Source organism: Phyllobates terribilis, unplaced genomic scaffold (assembly GCF_046119375.1).
Source record: "Phyllobates terribilis strain yellow unplaced genomic scaffold, ASM4611937v1 Scaffold_11__3_contigs__length_659146591, whole genome shotgun sequence".
In the NCBI taxonomy this organism is placed as follows: domain Eukaryota; kingdom Metazoa; phylum Chordata; class Amphibia; order Anura; family Dendrobatidae; genus Phyllobates; species Phyllobates terribilis.
Genome location: NW_027362771.1, coordinates 201,360,345 through 201,381,122, shown reverse-complemented (window position 1 = coordinate 201,381,122; position 20,778 = coordinate 201,360,345). Strand labels below are relative to the sequence as shown.

Sequence of the window (20,778 nt, the reverse complement as noted above, 5' to 3'; positions counted from 1 at the left end):
GGCCACAGGGTACAGATACCGCCGACTCGGTTTCTGGTTCAGGGTTCTGGCCCCGGGTACTCAACCGCCCCTGGCCAGGACATGGACACCGCCAAAGCAGTCACAGGAACAAGGACAACTACACGGGACTCAGGATATGGGATACTAATACAGACTAGGGACAGGGCAACATACAGTTGCATACACACCAACAACCTAACACAGAACTATAGGGGTTGCTCAGGCACCTCCTTATTGGGAAGGGTGCTTTATATACAAGATGTCTCCCAGCTATTGGCTGGGAGACACCTTGCAGGTGCACATACAGTACAGATCAAAAGACACACCTTCTCATTTAAAGATTTTTCTGTATTTTCATGACTTTGAAAATTGTACATTCACACTGAAGGCATCAAAACTATGAATTAACACATGTGGAATTATATACTTAACAAAAAAGTGTGAAACAGAAAATATGTCTTATATTCTAGGTTCTTCAAAGTAGCCACCTTTTGTTTTGATGACTGCTTTGCACACTCTTGGCATTCTCTTGATGAGCTTCAAGAGGTAGTCACCGGAAATGGTTTTCGCTTCACAGGTGCGCCCTGTCAGGTTTAATAAGTGGGATTTCTTGCCTTATAAATGGGGTTGGGACCATCAGTTGTGTTGTGCAGAAGTCAGGTGGATTTACAGCTGATAGTCCTACTGAATAGACTGTTAGAATTTGCATTATGGCAAGAAAAAAGCAGCTAAGTAAAGAAAAACCAGTGGCCATCATTACTTTAAGAAATGAAGGTAAGTCAGTCCGAAAAATTGGAAAAACTTTGAATGTGTCCCCAAGTGCAGTTGCAAAAACCATTAAGCGCTACAAAGAAACTGGCTCACATGAGGACCGCCCCAGGAAAGGAAGACCAAGAGTCACCTCTGCTTCTGAGGATAAGTTTATCCGAGTCACCAGCCTCAGAAATTGCAGGTTAACAGCAGCTTAGATTAGAGACCAGGTCAATGCCACACAGAGTTCTATCAGCAGACACATATCTACAACAACTGTTAAGAGGAGACTTTGTGCAGCAGGCCTTCATGGTAAAATAGCTGCTAGGAAACCACTGCTAAGGACAGGCAACAAGCAGAAGAGACTTGTTTGGGCTAAAAAACACAAGGAATGAACATTAGACCAGTGGAAATCTGTGCTTTGGTCTGATGAGTCCAAATTTGAGATCTTTGGTTCCAACCACCGTGTCTTTGTGCGACGCAGAAAAGGTGAACGGATTGACTCTACATGCCTGGTTCCCACCGTGAAGCAAGGAGGAGGAGGTGTGATGGTGTGGGGGTGCTTTGCTGGTGACACTTCTGGGGATTTATTCAAAATTGAAGGCATATTGAACCAGCATGGCTACCACAGCATCTTGCAGCAGCATGCTATTCCATCCGGTTTGCGTTTAGTTGGACCATCATTTATTTTTCAACAGGACAATGACCCCAAACACACCTCCAGGCTGTGTAAGGGCTATTTGACCAAGGAGGAGAGTGATGGGGTGCTACGCCAGATGATCTGGCCTCCACAGTCACCAGAACTGAACCCAATCGAGATGGTTTGGGGTGAGCTGGACCGCAGAGTGAAGGCAAAAGGGCCAACAAGTGCTAAGCATCTCTGGTAACTCATTCAAGATTGTTGGAAGACCATTTCCGGTGACTATCTCTTGAAGCTCATCAAGCGTGTGCAAAGCAGTCATCAAAGCAAAAGGTGGCTACTTTGAAGAACCTAGAATATAAGACATATTTTCTGTTTCACACTTTTTTGTTAAGTATATAATTCCACATGTGTTAATTCATAGTTTTGATGCCTTCAGTGTGAATGTACAATTTTCAAAGTCATGAAAATACAGAAAAATATTTAAATGAGAAGGTGTGTCCAAACTTTTGGTCTGTACTGTACATAAACTAAATGCCTCCCAGCTGTTGCTGGGAGAATTTACCATATGCGGGCGCTGCCCTGTTAAGAACAGGGGAACGTGGGAAAGCATGCCCTAGCAATGCCGCCTAAGAGAGTGTGGCGTGCATGGGGAAGGAAGGAGGCAGGAGCAAGCTGGGGGTCTCACCGAGGGGCGGGGTGGTGAGTAAACAGGTGTCCTTGAACGCAGGGAGAAGGGGACAGCATGCAGGGGGCCCAGGGCTGTGGAGTTGGAGTCGGTGTTCATTTTAGTCGAGTCAGAGTCGGTATAAAATGGACCGACTCCAACTCCTAAAATATATAATAAATTGGGTACAGTAGTTCAATGCAGTTTGTGGGGAATATTTTTTTCATAAGAATTTGGAAAAGTTATGAAATGTTCTATAAATGTCTGTCCTATTCCTGATCTAAGGGTCTAGACTTTTAGCTGAGATGAATCTGTGCTACAGTAAATTTATCACTTAAACATAAGCCATGTATGAGGGAGTCGGATTCGTTGAGTCGGAGTTAGTGTCATGGAAATTGAGGAGTCGGAGGTTTGGCTTACCGACTCTACAGCCCTGAGGGGGCTGAGCACATCGTTACACAGACGTCCATGAAACTCGGTCTGATCATAGGCCGCAATCCACGGACTGGCCACGGGTCGGCTAACCTGAGCTCAGCAGCCTCTATACACATATGAAGCTGCTGAGTTCTGATCAGGAGACCCACAGCCAGCCGTGGATCGAATTTTGTGCTCGGATCAAGTTTCATGGAAATCTGAATGAGCCCTAAGGCTTATAGGAGGACTGCTCAGCCAACTATGGAGGCAGTCACCACCTCCTGTAGTATATTACAAAAAAAATCAAAGAACTAACCAGTACCTCCTAACAGAATAAAGCAATATAATACATTGATCAAAACAATCAAAAGTCTAAGTTTCATAGCACTTTGTTTTTTTGTATTAAATTTTCAAGTAGAATGAAAAATAAAAAAAAAATAGATTTCATACAAACAGTACATATATAGTGAAATAGAGGTATACAAGTAAACAAGGTGAATATCGTCGTAAACCTGAAATTATTCGGTTGGTGATATGATTCATAGCTTTAGATACGTAAGCTATATCGTATAGGTGCATTTTATAGACGGGTAACTTGGTTGATTCGTTCATAACATAAGTTGCCAAGGTATACAAAGATAACTATTTACATATTTGGAAGTACACAGAAATGTTTCAGGAAAACCCGGGGGAAGGGAAAATCGGATGGTGATATTAAGACACGATATGCCCGCTATGACTATCCTGTAAGTTAGATACAATTAGATGAATGAGGATGATGAGTCGAGTTAGATTGAGAAGACTAATATAGTCTTAAACAAACCTAAGGTCTCTACGGTGAATGTTTTGGAATAATAAATAGAGTTCCAATCCTCCCATTTTCTGAAGTATTTTTTTAAAAGATTGTTTCTAAGGGCGTATGTATATTCATACGTGCTGTGGCATGCTAATTTTTCTATAGTTTTTTCCACAGTTGGGGAAAGAGGGTCTTTCCAAAGGGCGGCAATATTGCTTTTTGCTGTAAGGAGTATATGAGTGATGATAGGTCTGTATCTGCATGGGAGGGTTTCAAGGCCCAAAAGGAGGAGCACCAGTTCTGGTGAAAGATGTATGTTTAAACCTGTGATGTTGTTAATTAAGGATTCAATTCCAGACCAGTATGATTTAAGAGCTTTACTGCTCCAAAATATGTGAGTCAGACTGCCAGCAGCATTACAATTCCTCCAGCAAAGGGGGGAGTTAGTGTTCTGAATTTTATGAAGTTTTAGTGGAGTAAAATACCAGCGTCTGTAGATCTTGTAGTTGGTTTCTACAAGGGATGAGCAGGGAATGTCAGTATAGATAGATTTGAAGACTTTGTGCAGAAGATCGGTCGTTATTTCTATACTTAGTTCTTTTTTCCATGCTTCTGTATTTGTTGTATGTGGAAAGTGAGCATCTTGGTTGAAGTTCTGATATATGTGACCAGTTTTCCAGAAAAGGGGAGTTTGTGGGTATTTGAACATCTGAGCTAGATTTTGAGGGAGAAAAAAGTTTAGGTTGTGAGAGTTGAGGATGTTTTGAATCTTCTTCCATGTCTTTTCTTCTAGAATGTTGAGTTTGAATTTATCTCTAAGAGATTGAAAAGGTATGAGTTGTTTCTTGTCATCCATTATATCTGAGATAAATTTAATGTCTAACTTCTTCCATGAATCTAGTTTGATTCTTGAGGATAACAGTTCAAGAATATCTACAACTATCCAGGTTGGAGAAACCGTGGGGTAGCTTTTGTGAGATTGCTACTAAAACTATCTCCAAGAGAGAATTGCAGATTTAACTGTGATTTCTTCTGGAAGTCTCTTAGTTTTGTCTCATAAGTAGGAGAGGGTGATTAGGCTAAGTCTGCCACTGGGTTTCAAAGGTTCTTCTAGGGCTATCCAGGTCGGCTTTTCTTTTTCTGCCCACCAATTCTGGCTAAGTTTGACTAAGGTGGCGTGGTAGCAGGCAATTAAGTTGGGCAAGGCGAGTCCGCCTCTTTTTTTGTTCTTTTCTAGGACAGACCTAGCTACCCTAGGTTTCTATTTAGCCCAGGTAAACTTGACTAGCTGTGTATGAAATTTTTGTAGCCACTTCTTCAGGATTAATAAAGGGATAGATCTAAAGATGTATAGGAGTTTTGGTAAAAGGCTCATTTTGTAGGCATTAATTTTGCCAAGCCAGGAGACTTCTAGTTTAGCTATATGCATAATGTCGATCTGTATGGTTTTGTAAATATAATTTAAATTTGTGTCTATGATTGATGTTAATGGTTTGGTGAGTTTTATTCCAAGATAGCTGATGTTATTATTTTCCCAGGACAGTTCAAACTCCATTTTAAGAGTTTCCAAGATTTGTGGATCAAGGTTTAGGTGGAGGACTTGGGTTTTAGTCAAACTTATTTTGTAATATGAAATTTTGGAGAAGTGTTTAATTGTGTCCAGTACATTTCTAATTGAGTTAAGTGGGTTTGAAAGAGTTATAAGAATATCATCTGCGAACAGTGACATTTTGTATAGTCTCTGATGTAATTGTAACCAATTATTAGGGGATTTGCTCGAATTTTCTCAGCCAGAGGTTCTATATAGAGATCGAAAAGGGTGAGAGAAAGGGGACAACCTTGCCTCGCGCCATTGGTAAGTGCAATTCCATCTGACAGAACATTGTTGGTCAGAATTTTTGCTGAGGGGCAAGAATAGAGAGATGTGATAACATTTAAGATGTTTCCCTCAAATCCAAATTTTTTAGAGTTTGAAAGAGGAAGACTCAGTGGACTCTGTCGAACGCTTTTTCTGCGTCGACAGCGACCACCAGGGCGGGAGATTTAGTTTTTTCAATATAGGATAGCAGATTAATGGCACGTCTAGTAGCATCGGACGTTCCCCTTCCAGGGGTGAATCCCACTTGATGTTTTTGAAGAAGCCTAGGGGAAATTTTTTGAAGTCTTGAGGTAATAGTTTTGGCGATGATTTTTAGGTCTGTATTTAGAAGTGAGATAGGGCGGTAGTTGCTCACATTCTCGGTGTCACCCTTGTTTTTGGATATCACCGTGATTATTGCCTCCTGCATTTCTGCTGGGAAGGTGTCTTGACATGTAGTGGAGAAGTTGATAAGTTTAGTAAGGAAGGGAGCAAGAGAGTTTTTAAAGTTTAGGTAATATTCGTTTTGTAGGCCGTCTGGGTATATAGCACTTTGGTTTTGTAAGAGCTTTTCTCGGAGAAACACGTGTGGCCATGTATATAATATGCTGACATGCTATTTATCTATCTTCTTTGAACTTTTTACCCATCAAATGGGGATACCAGAAACAAAAGTGTCACACATTCAGCATGACATAAAAAACAACCCAACATACAATAAAATGCAATAAAACAAACCATGAACTAGTGAGAATGCAAAATAATAAAACGCCATGGCCAAATGCAAACTAGACTTGTACAGCACAAGCCCCTGACAACCCCAATAACTGAGCGGCTAAACCTGATAAAAAGCAGAAGTCACCATGTGAAGTGAAGGAATCTGAAAATCACTGACAAGTTAGAACAGAGAAGGCAAGCTCCCTGACTGTGCAGCACACCTTACTGGGACATGACCTGCGTCATAGCGTCTTATAAGCCTCTAGCTAGAGCCTGTACAGGCATTTCAGCACACAGCATTGCGGTAAAAGGACAAGTTAGGGAATGCTTTCTATAAAGCGTCCGATATTTTTCTAATAGGTGAAAAAATGGAACCATTTCCATCAGTGTGCTGAATCAGATTTTTAGAAGTCCTTGGTCATGGTGTCTTTGTTTCCCATCAGTGATTTTCTTGTATGCCCCAAATAAAAAAAAAATTGAAAGATGCAAACCTTCTCCTACCCATTACAATGTTAAAACTGTACAGCACATAGATTTCACATGAATGGCATCCATTGACCCATAAACTTGTATAGCTGATTTTGATCTGTGACTTGGATTAAAACCAAAAATGTCACCGCAATTTTTTAATAGAGACAGACACGAGAAAACCATCATGGAGTATAATGGATACTACTTCTATAAGTGAAAAACGGACACCTATATAAGACCTAACATCCAGAGCAGGGGGTGTCTCACACTTCTTCTACTGTGGCCTTACCAACCATAATCTGTTGATTGCAGAGGATCACCACCCATGATGAAGCCAATGTCTAAATGTAAAATATTTCTCACTTTACGTCTCTTATCTTCAAGGCCAAGAATAACCTTAACATCCGTACAAAACGAGTCAGTTACATTATATATCAGGGATCTCTGCAATGTAAGAAAGGACCGTATGGCCGCTGATCACCTCCAAAGCTGGACCTCACAAGCAACTCGGGGGCGCCTCATTGATAACTGCTGTCCTAGGGAACACACACACAAGCATAGCCACGTCTGGAGATTGTGGGCAGACTAGTACTAGCAAGAGATGCATACACAATCAATGATTACAGTAATATTGGGCAATGTGCCCTTCATCCCCTAGGCATACTATGGGAGCAAGGTTCAGATTCTTTTTTGCTTTGGTCTGGATTCTTTGCCCCTTTTTGATGAAAAATAATAGTGGAAATCTTCAGTGTATGAACAAACCCTAAAAGTACCTTCTAATTGTGTATTACAAGTGCATCAGCCTGTATGGAACATTGAAGTATCCAGAAAAATATAGAAACAGTGTCTAATAGCAGCAGAGGGAACCAGATGTGGAGAGCAATAATACGGCATTATGTACCGTAACAGCAGACGCTTTGTGACACTGTATGGCCGCTTACAAACTTTGCAGTGTATACTACTGCTTTACAGTCACTACCACTTCTGCAAGCCTTTTTTATTCAGCTGAAATAACACATATATAATCTGCTTATGCAGCAATCCTCGCTCACTACAATCCAGCCCTTTCAGAATGCAGAACACCAGGACTGAATGCTACATACTGAACAGCACCAAAGACAAAGACAGCTCCCTGGATGACTCCGAAATCCGCTGCCTGAACTAAACTGCATGGCTGTCACATACCATTCCAGGAGCCCCCCTCCTCAGTGTCACAATGTGGAATAGTGGGGAGTGACTGGATCAGAAAAGAAGCATCTGGATACAAACATCCATCCTCCATGTATGCAATGTCTACTAATCTCAGCAGAGATCAGGTGACCTGGCTACAGGGGTGTAGGACAAGGCCTCCCCTAAATAAGCACTGAGCGCCGAGGCTTTGATGAAGTCAGGAGGATGTGATTATCGCCTATGCCCCATAACATAAGGCAGTGTGAGCACTATGACTAAAGAACACAAGTGTAATGAGAGGGTATACAGAAGGAATTGGGGATTAGAAAGAATGTAACCTGATACATTCACACACACTTATAGCAATATCATGGTAAACAAAAGAAGGTCAACTATAGAGACAATCAAAATGTATACAAAATACACAGCTCATCATGTAACATGCCTGCCATTATCAGAGATCGTTTTACTCTAGAAAGGTACGATGCTCATTTACAAGACTGCAACCGGAGAAAATGCAGGGCAGATGGCAGCAGGTCCATAGGAAATGAGCAGCAGATATGGAGAGCCCTGCATATTATTACCCACCACCAAGAATAACTGCTGGGATGCCATATAAGTTAATGGGCCATGGCCTGGCAAACTGATATACAGCTATTGTTTCCCCGGCTAAAGCAAGCAGTCATATATTCGGGTAATATGTGCCACGAAGTACAAAGGAGGTCTGTGATGGCTTTTCTAAGAGGTCCATTTGCTGGGAGAGCGATAGGCGGGACTTGGGAAATGACATCCCATGGAACAGACCTCACATCATGTCAACAATCACAACACTTCCCTCAGCACAAACAAACAAAAGCAATAACAAAAGGCATGGAGGAACAATAAGAGAAAGTCCTGGATCACCGGCGACACACAGGTCACAAGCCGCCGGCAATGTCATGCTCCAAAATAAAGGGAGACAACAAGCAATGAAGGCAGGCACCAGGGGGATGCCCTAAATAATACCCAGCACACGTAGTAATCACTGCATGCAAATATACAGAGTGGCATTATCCGTATCAGAACCAGCTGCAGATACAGCACCATTACATAACAGCCCTCCCTACACTGGGGAGAGGGATGATGGGGGTGATCAGAAGGCACTCATACAAAGCCGGGCATCCCCGGACGTCTCCCTACCAGGGCGTCCCTACGAGGGGCCCCGCCAGGGCATCTCTGGACATCTCCCTGCCAGGGCGTCCCCACCATGGAGTCTATATAAGGGTCCCCGCCAGGGTGTCTCTATGAGGGTCCCAGCCAGGGCGTCTCTATGAGGGTCCCCGCCAGGGCGTCTCTATGAGGGTCCCCGCCAGGGCGTCTCTATGAGGGTCCCCGCCAGGGCATCTCTGGACGTCTCCCTGCCAGGTATAGGGCTGTCACTTTCCTCCAGAACCCTGCCTCCTTGTTGGCCCTGGGCAATGCCAGCCTCTTTGTTTACACACAGTAAAGTTGGGGCTCCCTCCTGCAGGGCTGCCATGCCCGCTGCTGTCACTCACATGCCCTTTGCACCCAGTAGAGGCATTCCTCCGCACAGCAGTGATGATGGGGGCAGTAGTACTCACCGACGCCGTACTTCTCGTGCTCCGTGGGTCTCCACATGTCTGCGGCTCCGGGATGCTCAGTGGCCGGCCATCGCCCGGTCCGGCTGCCTCCCTCGCTCCTGCCTTTGTCTCCTGTCAGTGCACGGAAGGCTGAGCTGTTCACACAATGCGGCTAATGCGTCCGTGCCAGGGATGCTGCTTACTGTCCGCGCTGCCTCACATGCCTGGCAGAGCTGCACTGACGCGCGGGTACCTGTGCGGCTCTCCAGAGATGCGCCTGCCTCCGGTGCTCCTCATTCCTGTGCCAGCCTTACAGAGACAGTGCCCTGTTTAGCTCCGGGCAGGAGCATGCGTCATGCACACCGTTATGTGCCAGCCTCGGCAGCGGCGGGCTTATTGTTCTGGTAACTAGGAGCGAAGCAACGCTGCAGGCTGCCGGAGCGGTGCACGCCGGGATATGTAGTACAAACCAGCGGCACTGCACAGGAAGCGTCAGCTCCGGTGTACACAGCAACGGGGGGCGGGGCTGACATACTTGGCTCCGCCTACCTGAGCAGCTTCTTTACGTCACCGTGTAGAGAGCTGTACACAAACCCCAGCTACAGCGATCACGTGGTACGCAGCGCATTGAGCCGCCCATCCAGGTGATTGACAGCTCCGTGGACCTGTGAGACGCTTCTGTCAGTGCTCGTGTAGCCGGGGCCCTCCCACTCACGGAAGTCGTGGCAGCATGGCAGAGGCCGGCAGGAGCAGAGAAGGTACATCTCCGGGCAGTGGCGGGGGTTGTGCTGTTTGGCCTCGGCCTGCTGCACCATATGTACCGTGCCCGTATAGAAGTGGTTGTATTGCTTTATGTACTGCATGCCGGTGTAACCCTCCTGTAACGTGCCGGTGTACATGAGCCCTCCTGGTGTTATATTATTCATCATTCTAGTTCTCCTAGCAGCAGGAAATGTTAGAACATAGGTCTACAGGACCGCTGCAGACAATCACTTGCATAGTATCTGACCATGATCTCCTCCATTGATTGGCTGCAGTGGTCTCTGTATATATGTGACTCCGTGGTTGCAGCAAACATTGATCGGCGGTGACCACCAGAACTATTGGCGCTGCAGATGCCGGGAATTGTTTTCTTTTATGACTGTTAAGATAGTTTTAGCAAAATCCTGGAGAAAAGAACTAAAAGATATTGAAGCTTTTTTATTTTTTGGATTTTCTGGGGTTCTTGGCAGAATTGCACACTGTTATTGCTGCCACCAGCTGGAGAGCGTGCCAAGATCCATCGCTTCATGATAAATCTCTGCCCTCCTGATGCTGCTGCATAGACCCGCTCCAGCCTGAGCCTTGTGCTTTTCATACAGGTGCATCTCACAAAATTAGAATAGCATCAGAAAGTTAATTTGTTAAAGTTCTTCAATACAAAAAGTGAAACTCACATATTATAGAGAGTCATTACAAACAGAGTGATCTATTTCAAGTGTTTTTCTGTTAATGTTGGTGATTATGGCTTACAGCCAATGAAAACACAAAAGTCATTATCTCAGTAAATTAGAATAATTAACAAAAAACACCTGCAAAGGCTTCCGAAGCATTTAAAAGGGTCCCTTAGTCTGTTTCAGTAGGCTCCACAATCATGGGGAAGACTGCTGACCTGACAGATGTCCAGAAGGCAGTCATTGACACACTCCACGAGGTCCCACAGTTCCCATTTTCATTGAGAAATTAAGGTCCCACAGTCTGGAGGAAGAGTGGAGAGGCACACAATCCAAGCTGCTTGAGGTCTAGTGTGAAGTTTCCACAATCAGTGATGGTTTGGGGGCCATGTCATCTGCTGTAGGTCCAATGTGTTTTATCAAGACCAAAGTCAGCGCAGCAGTCTACCAGGAAATTTTAGAGCACTTCATGCTTCCCTCTGCCAACAAGCTTTTTGGAGATGGAAATTTCATTCTCCAGCAGGACTTGGCACCTGTCCACACTGACAAAAGTACCAATACCTGGTTTAAAAACAACAGTATCACTGTGCTTGATTGGCCAGCAAACTCACCTGTCCTTAACCCCATAGAGAATCTATGGAGTATTGTCAAGAGGAAGATGAGCGACACCAGACCCAACAATGCAGACGAGCTGAAGGCTGCTATCAAAGCAACCTGGGCTTCCATAACACCTCAGCAGTGCCACAGGCTGATCACCTCCATGCCACGCCACATTGATGCAGTAATTGATGCAAAAGGATCGCCGACCAAGTATTGAGTGCATTTACTGAACATACATTTCAGTAGGCCAACATTTCAGATTTAAAAAACATTTTTCAAGCGGTTATAAAGTATTCTAATTTACTGAGATAATGACTTCTGTGTGTTCATTGGCTGTAAGCCACAATCATCAACATTAGCAGAAATAAACACTTGAAATAGATCACTGTTTGCAATGACTCTATATAATGAGTTTCACTGTTTGTATTGAAGAACTGAAATAAATTAACTTTTTGATATTCTAATTTAGTGAAAAGCACCTGTATATTAAAGGGAAGCTGTCAGCAGGTTTTGTTAACCCGTCTGAGGGCAGCATAACGTAGGGGCAGAGATCCTGATTCCAGTGATGTCACTTTCTGGGCTGCTTGCTGTGATTTGATAAAATCACTGGTTTATCTGCTGTAGATCTACCGGTTCTCTGAATACTGAGGTCTGTATATCACTGCCCACACCACTGATTGGCAGCTTTCTGTGTACACTGTGCATAGTCAGAAAGCTGTATACAGTATGGCAGCCTAGCACTATAATCAATACTAACTTTTGCAGCAATGTCTCTCCTGTTCTCCACCCTGGTACTGAAAAGTTACTATACATTTGTCATGTATAGTCACCCTTCATGATATCCGCCATTTGCCTCTCACTGCATCCTCTGCTGAAGCAGGAAAGCCGCTCCTCTGCCTTCCAAGATGGTCCCTGCCCTGGCAGCGGGGAGTACAGTGCTGTGTGTGAGTCCTGGCGGCTGGGAGAACGGTGCTGTGTGTGTGTGTGTGAACCCTGGCGGTGGGGAGAACGGTGCTGTGTGTGTGTGTGAACCCTGGCGGCGGGGAGAACGGTGCTGTGTGTGTGAGAACCCTGGCGGCGGGGAGAACGGTGCTGTGTGTGTGTGTGTGAGAACCCTGGGGGTGGGGAGAACAGTGCTGTGTGTGTGTGTGTGTGAACCCTGGGGGTGGGGAGAACGGTGCTGTGTGTGTGTGTGTGTGTGTGTGAACCCTGGGGGTGGGGAGAACGGTGCTGTGTGTGTGTGTGTGTGAACCCTGGGGGTGGGGAGAACGGTGCTGTGTGTGTGAACCCTGGGGGTGGGGAGAACGGTGCTGTGTGTGTGAACCCTGGGGGTGGGGAGAACGGTGCTGTGTGTGTGAACCCTGGGGGTGGGGAGAACGGTGCTGTGTGTGTGAACCCTGGCGGTGGGGAGAACGGTGCTGTGTGTGTGAACCCTGGCGGTGGGGAGAACGGTGCTGTGTGTGTGTGTGAACCCTGGCGGTGGGGAGAACGGTGCTGTGTGTGTGTGTGTGTGTGTGAACCCTGGCGGTGGGGAGAACGGTGCTGTGTGTGTGTGTGTGTGTGAACCCTGGCGGTGGGGAGAACGGTGCTGTGTGTGTGTGTGTGTGTGTGTGTGAACCCTGGCGGTGGGGAGAACGGTGCTGTGTGTGTGTGTGTGTGTGTGTGTGTACCCTGGCGGTGGGGAGAACGGTGCTGTGTGTGTGTGTGTGAACCCTGGCGGTGGGGAGAACGGTGCTGTGTGTGTGTGTGTGAACCCTGGCGGTGGGGAGAACGGTGCTGTGTGTGTGTGTGTGTGTGTGAACCCTGGCGGTGGGGAGAACGGTGCTGTGTGTGTGTGAACCCTGGCGGTGGGAAGAACGGTGGTGGGTGGGTGTGTGTGTGTGTGTGTGTGTGTGTGTGTGTGTGTGTGTGTGTGTGTGTGAACCCTGGCGGTGGGAAGAACGGTGCTGTGTGTGTGTGTGAACCCTGGCTGTGGGGAGAACGGTGCTGTGTGTGTGTGAACCCTAGCGGTGGGGAGAATGGTGCTGTGTGTGTGTGTGTGTGAATCCTAGCGGTGGGGAGAACGGTGCTGTATGTGTGTGTGAACCCTAGCGGTGGGGAGAACGGTGCTGTGTGTGAACCCTAGCGGTGGGGAGAACGGTGCTGTGTGTGTGTGAACCCTAGCGGTGGGGAGAACGGTGCTGTGTGTGTGTGAACCCTGGCGGTGGGGAGAACGGTGCTGTGTGTGTGTGAACCCTGGCGGTGGGGAGAACGGTGCTGTGTGTGTGAATGCTGGCGGTGGGGAGAACGGTGCTGTGTGTGTGTGAATACTGGCGGTGGGGAGAACGGTGCTGTGTGTGTGTGTGAATGCTGGCGGTGGGGAGAACGGTGCTGTGTGTGTGTGAATGCTGGCGGTGGGGAGAACGGTGCTGTGTGTGTGTGTGAATGCTGGCGGTGGGGAGAACGGTGCTGTGTGTGTGTGTGAATGCTGGCGGTGGGGAGAACGGTGCTGTGTGTGTGTGTGAATGCTGGCGGTGGGGAGAACGGTGCTGTGTGTGTGTGAATGCTGGCGGTGGGGAGAACGGTGCTGTGTGTGTGTGAATGCTGGCGGTGGGGAGAACGGTGCTGTGTGTGTGTGAACGCTGGTGGCGGAGAGAACGGTGCTGTGTGTGTGTGAACCCTGGTGGCGGAGAGAACGGTGCTGTGTGTGTGTGTGTGAGTGTGAACCCTGGCGGTGGGGAGAACGGTGCTGTGTGTGTGTGAACCCTGGCGGTGGGGAGAACGGTGCTGTGTGTGTGTGTGTGTGTGTGTGTGTGTGTGTGTGTGTGAACCCTGGCGGTGGAGAGAACGGTGCTGTGTGTGTGAAACCTGGCGGTGGGGAGAACGGTGCTGTGTGTGTGTGAACCCTGGCGGTGGGGAGAACGGTGTGTGTGTGTGTGTGTGTGTGTGTGTGTGAGAACCCTGGCGGTGGAGAGAGCGGTGCTGTGTGTGTGAAACCTGGCGGTGGGGAGAACGGTGGTGTGTGTGTGTGTGTGTGTGTGTGTGAACCCTGGCGGTGGAGAGAACGGTGCTGTGTGTGTGTGTGTGTGAACCCTGGCGGTGGGGAGAACGGTGCTGTGTGTGCAATCTCCCCTCCTCTGTCCTGTCTTCTGCCGTCTTCACCAGAGAGAGTATTCCAATAAATATATATTATATTCTATCTAAATATCTTGATTATTGTATCATAAAAATGATTAAATGTCTGATGTTCACATTGTACTACAATACATTTTTCACTTAAATATAAGCAATATATGTGGGAGTCGGAGTCGTGGAGTTTTAGTCGGTGTAAGGGAAATTGAGGAGTCTGAGCCGCAGGTTTGGCTTACCGACTCCACAGCCCTGGTTTCTGCAGCAGAAATGCATCAAAAATACATGTAAATCTGCCCATGATTGTATCAATAAAGTTTTGTCAGCGTTAGATACCAGGAAGTATCAAAAATAAATCAGATTTGTTTAAAACATGACATCCCAAAAATTGACAGAGAATGCAATCAAAAAAATGCAAGTAACCCAATTTACATAATAGGTGCAGAAAATCTGCTACATAAACTCACCAAAAGCTCATCCTGGGAACGTAGTCTAAGGCTATGTTCACACACGTTGGATTTTTCAGCATTTTTTTGCTGCAGATTTTTATGTAACTTCTCAGCTGCGTTTTCCAGTACCAGCAAAGCCTATGAGAAACCAGAATTCTCTGTTCACACATCACGTTTTTGTTTTGGTTTTTTTGCTTCAGATTTTGTGCCTTGGTTGGGTTTTTGGAATATAGAGCATGTCACTTCTTTTTAACGTTTTTTCAGCGGTTTTCACCCATAGAAATTAATGGGTGGTGAGAAAAATGCTGAAAAAGCTCACCAAAATTTGCATCAGCATTTTTGATGGTAAAATAGAATGTTTGTTGTTTTTTTTTTCACTGAACTTTATGTACATGCTCAAATAAAGACAGAGGGACAGTGAAAAAAACGCACAAACAACGCAACAAAACCTGCATTTTTGACGCAGTTTATTTCCTACCAGAGATCAGCTTTGCTGCAGATTTGTGACATAAAAAAAACCCAACATGTGTAAACGTAGCCTTAGACTCTGTTTCCTTCGACTTTCTAGCTTTCATTGATCATGGAAGCCCCAGCATTGTACAGCCGATCCCTACTGACTAATAATGGGGTTAGAGCTTATGTGATTTTTCTCATGTGCAATGAACTGATTTCCATTCCATCAGTGTTTTTTTATCTGATTTTCATCCGTGTTTGATCCATGCCGCAGTTTTTATCATCAGTTTCATTAGTTTTTCTTTGTATATAAAAAAAAAATACTGATGGTGGTTTCTCAAGCTTCTCTATCAAACAAACGTAAAAAAACACAGCACTCGGGTGCAACTGGGACGGCGTTGGAGGGCTGTCTGAGTTTTTCACGGACCATAGACTTGAGAAAGTTTGATTTATGAGCGGGTCAATAACAGACATGTGAACCGCTCCATATATTATAATGGGTACATGTTCTGTCCATGGAAAAACACAGATTAAACTCACACATGAAAAATAGATGTTTGGATGAGCCCTTACTAGTATATAATATTAACAATGGGGTTTTTCCTTTTTGTTTCTGTAATGACAAGAAAGATATTTTATTCTTGTAGTCAAAGCTGATGAAATTACTAATGTGACGTTATCCTAATATGTAGACTTGTTCCTATACAGTTTACATGGTGGCCAGCATGTAATGCTACATTTTTCCTGCAGACAAATGTTTGACCAGCCGCAGCTTCCTCTGGGGATAACCGTAGAGTCTTTGGTTTCAGGAATCTTCCCCGATCAGCTGATCTTTTAAAGGAACCTGTCAGCTGATTAATGCGAGCAACATGAATCACAGATTGGCTCCTGGACAGCAAACATTTATGTCATACACTGAAATGCTGCAAATTCAGAGGAAAACAAACTTGGGAGTGCTTCCGTAGGGCTGCCATGTTGAAGACCCTTCAAAATGGCAGCCCTAATTTCTGACAGCCATTGGTACCATGTGCAGCAAGAATTTATTATTTAATATTATGCTTTGCTTATATAGGGCTATCAAATTCCACAGCACATTATCATCACTGTCCCCATTGGGGCTCACAATCTAGATTCCCTATCAGTATGTCTTTGGAGTGTGAGAGGAAACCCACACAAACACAGGGAGAACATACATACTCCTTACAGATGTCGTCCTTGGTGGGATTTGAACCCAGGACCCCAGTGCTGCAAAGCAACAGTGCTAACCACTGAGCCACCGTGCTGCTAGCTGACTACTTGCCATGGTAGCCGGGGACACCCAAAAAAAACCATGCCTGCTATGCTAGAGCGTCAGTGAAGCCCTACCGCAGCCTGGAGATTGTGAATTTTATTGTGCACTGCAATACTCTAGTATTGCAGTGCATTGAATAGGTGATCACAGGTTCAAGTCCCCTAAGGAGACAGATAAAAAAATAATTATAAGCATTTTTTTAAACCCTCATAAACTATAAAAGCTTAAATCACTCCCTTTCCCCCAAACACAAATGGGTACATGTCAAAAATGTTTCATACAACTATGTTGACGGAAAAATTAATACTTTATGGTCTCTCGGAGGGAGAGGGAAAAAATAAAAGCGCAGAAATGAAAACTTGCTTGGTCCTTTTGCGTTAAATCCATTATGTGTTGTGATGTATGTAAGGCTAGGTTCACATTAATACAGTGCTCTCCGCCAAGCTGTAAGTCAGGGTTTCTGTCAGAGTCCCCAGAAAACTGCATTTCAATAGAATGAAGCCGATGGAGTCACTGTGGACACTGTCCGGCTCTTGTACTGGCACTATTTGTCTTTGTCCGACATGCAAAAAATGTGGAAAAAGCCGAATACTGCCAGGACGGAGGCCGGACAGTGTCCACAGTGACTCTGTCAGCTTCATCCAAGTGAATGGCTCTCTCGGGGTTCTCGTTGGCATGCAGTTTTCTGGGGATTATGATGAAAGCTTCAACATAGTGCCCAATGGAGAGCACTGTATTAATGTGAACCCAGCCTAAGATGTACAGGAGCGCCTTCTAATGCCCACCTGCCTGCCCATGCTTAACAGCAATCTGGATTGTAAATGATTTTGCGAGTAGGAGTTGATCTACTGCACAGGCTATGAAATAAGTTGTCTGTTTTTATCATTTTCCTTCTGTCGTGTGTAACAAGGCAGAAAGCTCCAAGGCGTCAGTGTCGAAATGAGACTATGGTTAGATTGTAGTCAGACGATTCCTGTGCCGGTGCCTTATTAGAACTATACTGGGGGGTGTATTGTCATTCTCTATGCAATTTATTAATCCTCTGCTGGATTCTAATCTAAAGCTGCTCTGTGCACACTAATGTTCAGCGCCTACATTGGCGTCTCTGTAACTACTGACCAGGGCTGTGAAGTCAGTAAGCCAAACCTCCGACTCCATGACTCCGACTCCCTCATACACGGCTCATGTTTAAGTGATAAATTTACTGTAGCTCAGATTCATCTCAGCTAAAAGTCTAGACCCTTAGATCAGGAATAGGACAGACATTTATAGGACATTTCATAACTTTCCCAAATTCTTATGAAAAAATATTCCCCACAAACCTCATTGAACTACTGTACCCAGTTTATTATATATTTTAGGAGTCGAAGTTGGTCCATTTTGTACCAACTGCACCAAAATGGGCTCCGACTGCGACTCCACAGCCCTGCTATTGACAACAAGAACAGTGTAGAATTTAATATCATATAGCCTAGCAATGGTGTTTTCTTGATTTACATAGTTTCCATTTTGTTCTTTTGTAGTTTTTTTTTTTTACTTGCCCAACACACATTTCTTGGAAAGTTTCTGGGAAAAAAAACCCTCAATTTCTAGCAATCTGATTCAACCAAAATAATCATAAAAATCGTTCTATAGGAATCCCAGAGACTGACTTCCCATATACAGACCTCCACTAATAAATACAGAACTTCTGTGACTTTAGTAGGCTCCCCCTAGTGGTGGCTATGGGTGTACAGAATTTAGAGGGGTTGATCTGTGCCCATTAATGAGTGCCAATACACAAGTTGTTCAGCATGTGTTTACTGGCCTGTTTACACTAATGGGTAACATCATCGTTCTGTCCCCATATAGTGTCATGTTATTGTCAGCACATATCCTATTAACAATGGCCGATGTGCCGCCAATAATGATGAATTTTATGCTGGCATAAATGATCTCATCACCCACGAATGAGTAGTTTTCTCATTCATTGAGGGATCACCAGCTTGTTTACCTGGAATGAGCATTCTTACAAACGCCCTTCTAAATGCACCATAAGGGTACATTCACACATCCATGGTAGACGTGCGGTCCGTGTTTCCCTGATCTATACACACATCTCTTATATATACAATGCTGTGTATCTGATCCGTGAGACTCTGAGCATGTCCAGTTCTCATCCAGATCAGTTTGAGGATCAGACTCAACTAGTAAAGTCTAAGGGGATTTGTTAAAGATGAATGAGAAACTGAAAACAGTGCCCTGATTACTGATTTGCAGGGTTTTTTTAAGTCACTTTCCTTTTTTGTCTTGTGTTAGTTGCCATTTTTGGTGCCAAATTCATCAAAATGGTGCATGAGATTCATGAATTTGGCGTAAAGTCAAAAGTGGTCTTTCTTCCTATCTTGAACTGTTTTTTATGAATTTTGGCACTAAATATTTGGTACATTCAGAAATCTACCAAAGGACGACTGTAATAGAGTTGCGTGAAATTTTGCGACTTTTTAAAAAAGTTGCGCTTGATGAATCGGGCTAAAAGATCTGAAATTGCTAGACTCTGCCCAGAAAATGGAAAACAAAAAGTAGAGTACATATAAATAGACTTCAAAAAAGGCGCATATAAAATAAGAATTTGGATGCAAACAAAAAAAAGGTGCAAAGGCAATGATGAATCCGGGTCACCTCGTATTTAGTCTTCCATTCGAGTTTAAACCATTTTTCACTAATCCATTGCTAAGAGTCAATGGATGGAAAAAAGGCTTAGTCTACCTTCCTCAGTTTTAACACCTTCCTGACCTTAGACGTACCCAGTACGTCATGGCAGGGAATGACTTCCCGACCTTGGACGTACTGGGTATGTCATAGAGATTTTGCTGTGCAAAACAGTTAGTGCATTGCAATACTTTATAACAGCGATCAGGCACATGAAAGTGAAAGTCCCATAGAGGGACTAAGTAAAAAAAAAAAAAAAAAAAAAAGTAAAACAAAATTGTAAAAATATTTAAGAAAAAAAATTCACAAACAAATACATATTTTATTATACCCATAAACTTGTATTTTTATGTAAAAAAATAAACTAAAAAAGTACAAGCTTCGTATAGTTGTGTCCGAAACGACCCACTCCATAAAACTGTCACATTAGTTAAAAAGATGAATGTAAATACAAATGGTACCGCTGAAAACTTCATCTTGTCCTGCAAAAAACAAGCCGCCATACAGCCCCATCAGCCGAAAAATAAAAAAGTTATAGCTCTCAGAATAAAGTGATGCAAAAATAATTATTTTTTTCTCTAAAAATTTTTATTGTATAACAGGGCCAAAACATAAAAAAAGGCTATATAAATCTGGTATCGCTGTAATTGCACCGACACAAAGAATAAAGTCGTCTAATCACTTATACCGCACGAGGAATGACGTAAATAAATGAAACCAATTCTTCACCTGTTGTTTTTTTTTTTTTTCATTCTGCCTCCCAAAGATCCCAGTAAGGCTCGGTCACATTTATCTTGCACTCTACGCTGAGCGCAGACAGAACCCCCAGCGGAAGATTCCCTATAGTGAGGCAGGTGGAGACTCTGTGGACTCCGTCTGACCTATGATTCAGCAGTACAGAAAAAACTGACGGCTCTTCCAAAACAAGAAACAGGTGTGAACAGGTGCTTACTAGGAGTAGCTACCTCCATATACAAATAACAAACAAAGCAGCACACTGTAACGCTAAGTATGTGAACGTGAAATATATGAAATATGAATAGCATTACTGCTGTAGAAAATAGAAATAAATGAGAAATCTTAGCGCATATATTGGCCAATTCATGTGTACCTGGTAGCCACGCTAAGGCGTTTCTCATTATACCAGGACCCTACCAATGTGAATACCTCTCTAAGAGACTATGTCTGCTTGTGTGTGGGATAATAAGATCCTGCTGTAATTAAAACCCCCTGCGGCCTAGAGGCGGAGCGCTCAGTCAAAGCTTAAAGATAAAATTGGCCAATTTATGTGCTAAGATTTCTCATTTATTTCTATTCTCTAGAGCAGTAATGCCATTCATATTTCGTGTTCGCATACTTAGCATTACAGTGTGCTGCTTTGTTATTTTGTGCTATATAACTCTAGTTTAAGGGCATGAAAATTAAGTTTGAAAATTGCGAAATTTTTCAACATTTTCGTCAAATTTCCGATATTTTCACAAATAAATGCAAGTCATATATAACAAATTTTACTAATATCATGACGTACAATATGTCACGAAACAACAGTCTCAGAATTAGTGGGATTCAGAGTTGTTACCACATAAAGTAACAATGGTCAGAATTGTAAAAATTGGCCTGGTCATGAAGGTGAAAACAGGCTTGGGTGGTAAAGGGGTTAAAAATAGATTTTATTTTATTCCTACTGATC

General features: G+C 44.1%; 2 protein-coding genes across 6 annotated transcripts in view; one reads left to right on the top strand and one right to left on the bottom strand.

The window, feature by feature from the left end:
• Positions 1-9,595, bottom strand: part of DOCK4 (dedicator of cytokinesis 4) — a 378,644-nt gene extending 369,049 nt beyond the window's left edge. For 3 of the 5 annotated variants that reach the window (XM_073651957.1, XM_073651959.1, XM_073651960.1), the window contains exon 1: positions 9,085-9,594. In XM_073651957.1, coding sequence (XP_073508058.1) covers positions 9,085-9,121 — 37 coding nt within the window. In that variant the 5' untranslated portion in view covers positions 9,122-9,594. Of the gene's footprint in view, positions 1-9,084 lie in introns of all 5 variants that reach the window. The other 2 variants (XM_073651961.1, XM_073651958.1) reach the window with 1 other exon arrangement.
• A 77-nt stretch (positions 9,596-9,672) lies between these two features.
• The window catches only part of ZNF277 (zinc finger protein 277), an 86,337-nt gene continuing 75,231 nt past the window's right edge, over positions 9,673-20,778 (top strand). The window contains exon 1 of the mRNA XM_073651966.1: positions 9,673-9,821. Coding sequence (XP_073508067.1) covers positions 9,794-9,821 — 28 coding nt within the window. The 5' untranslated portion in view covers positions 9,673-9,793. The remainder of the gene's footprint in view (positions 9,822-20,778) is intronic.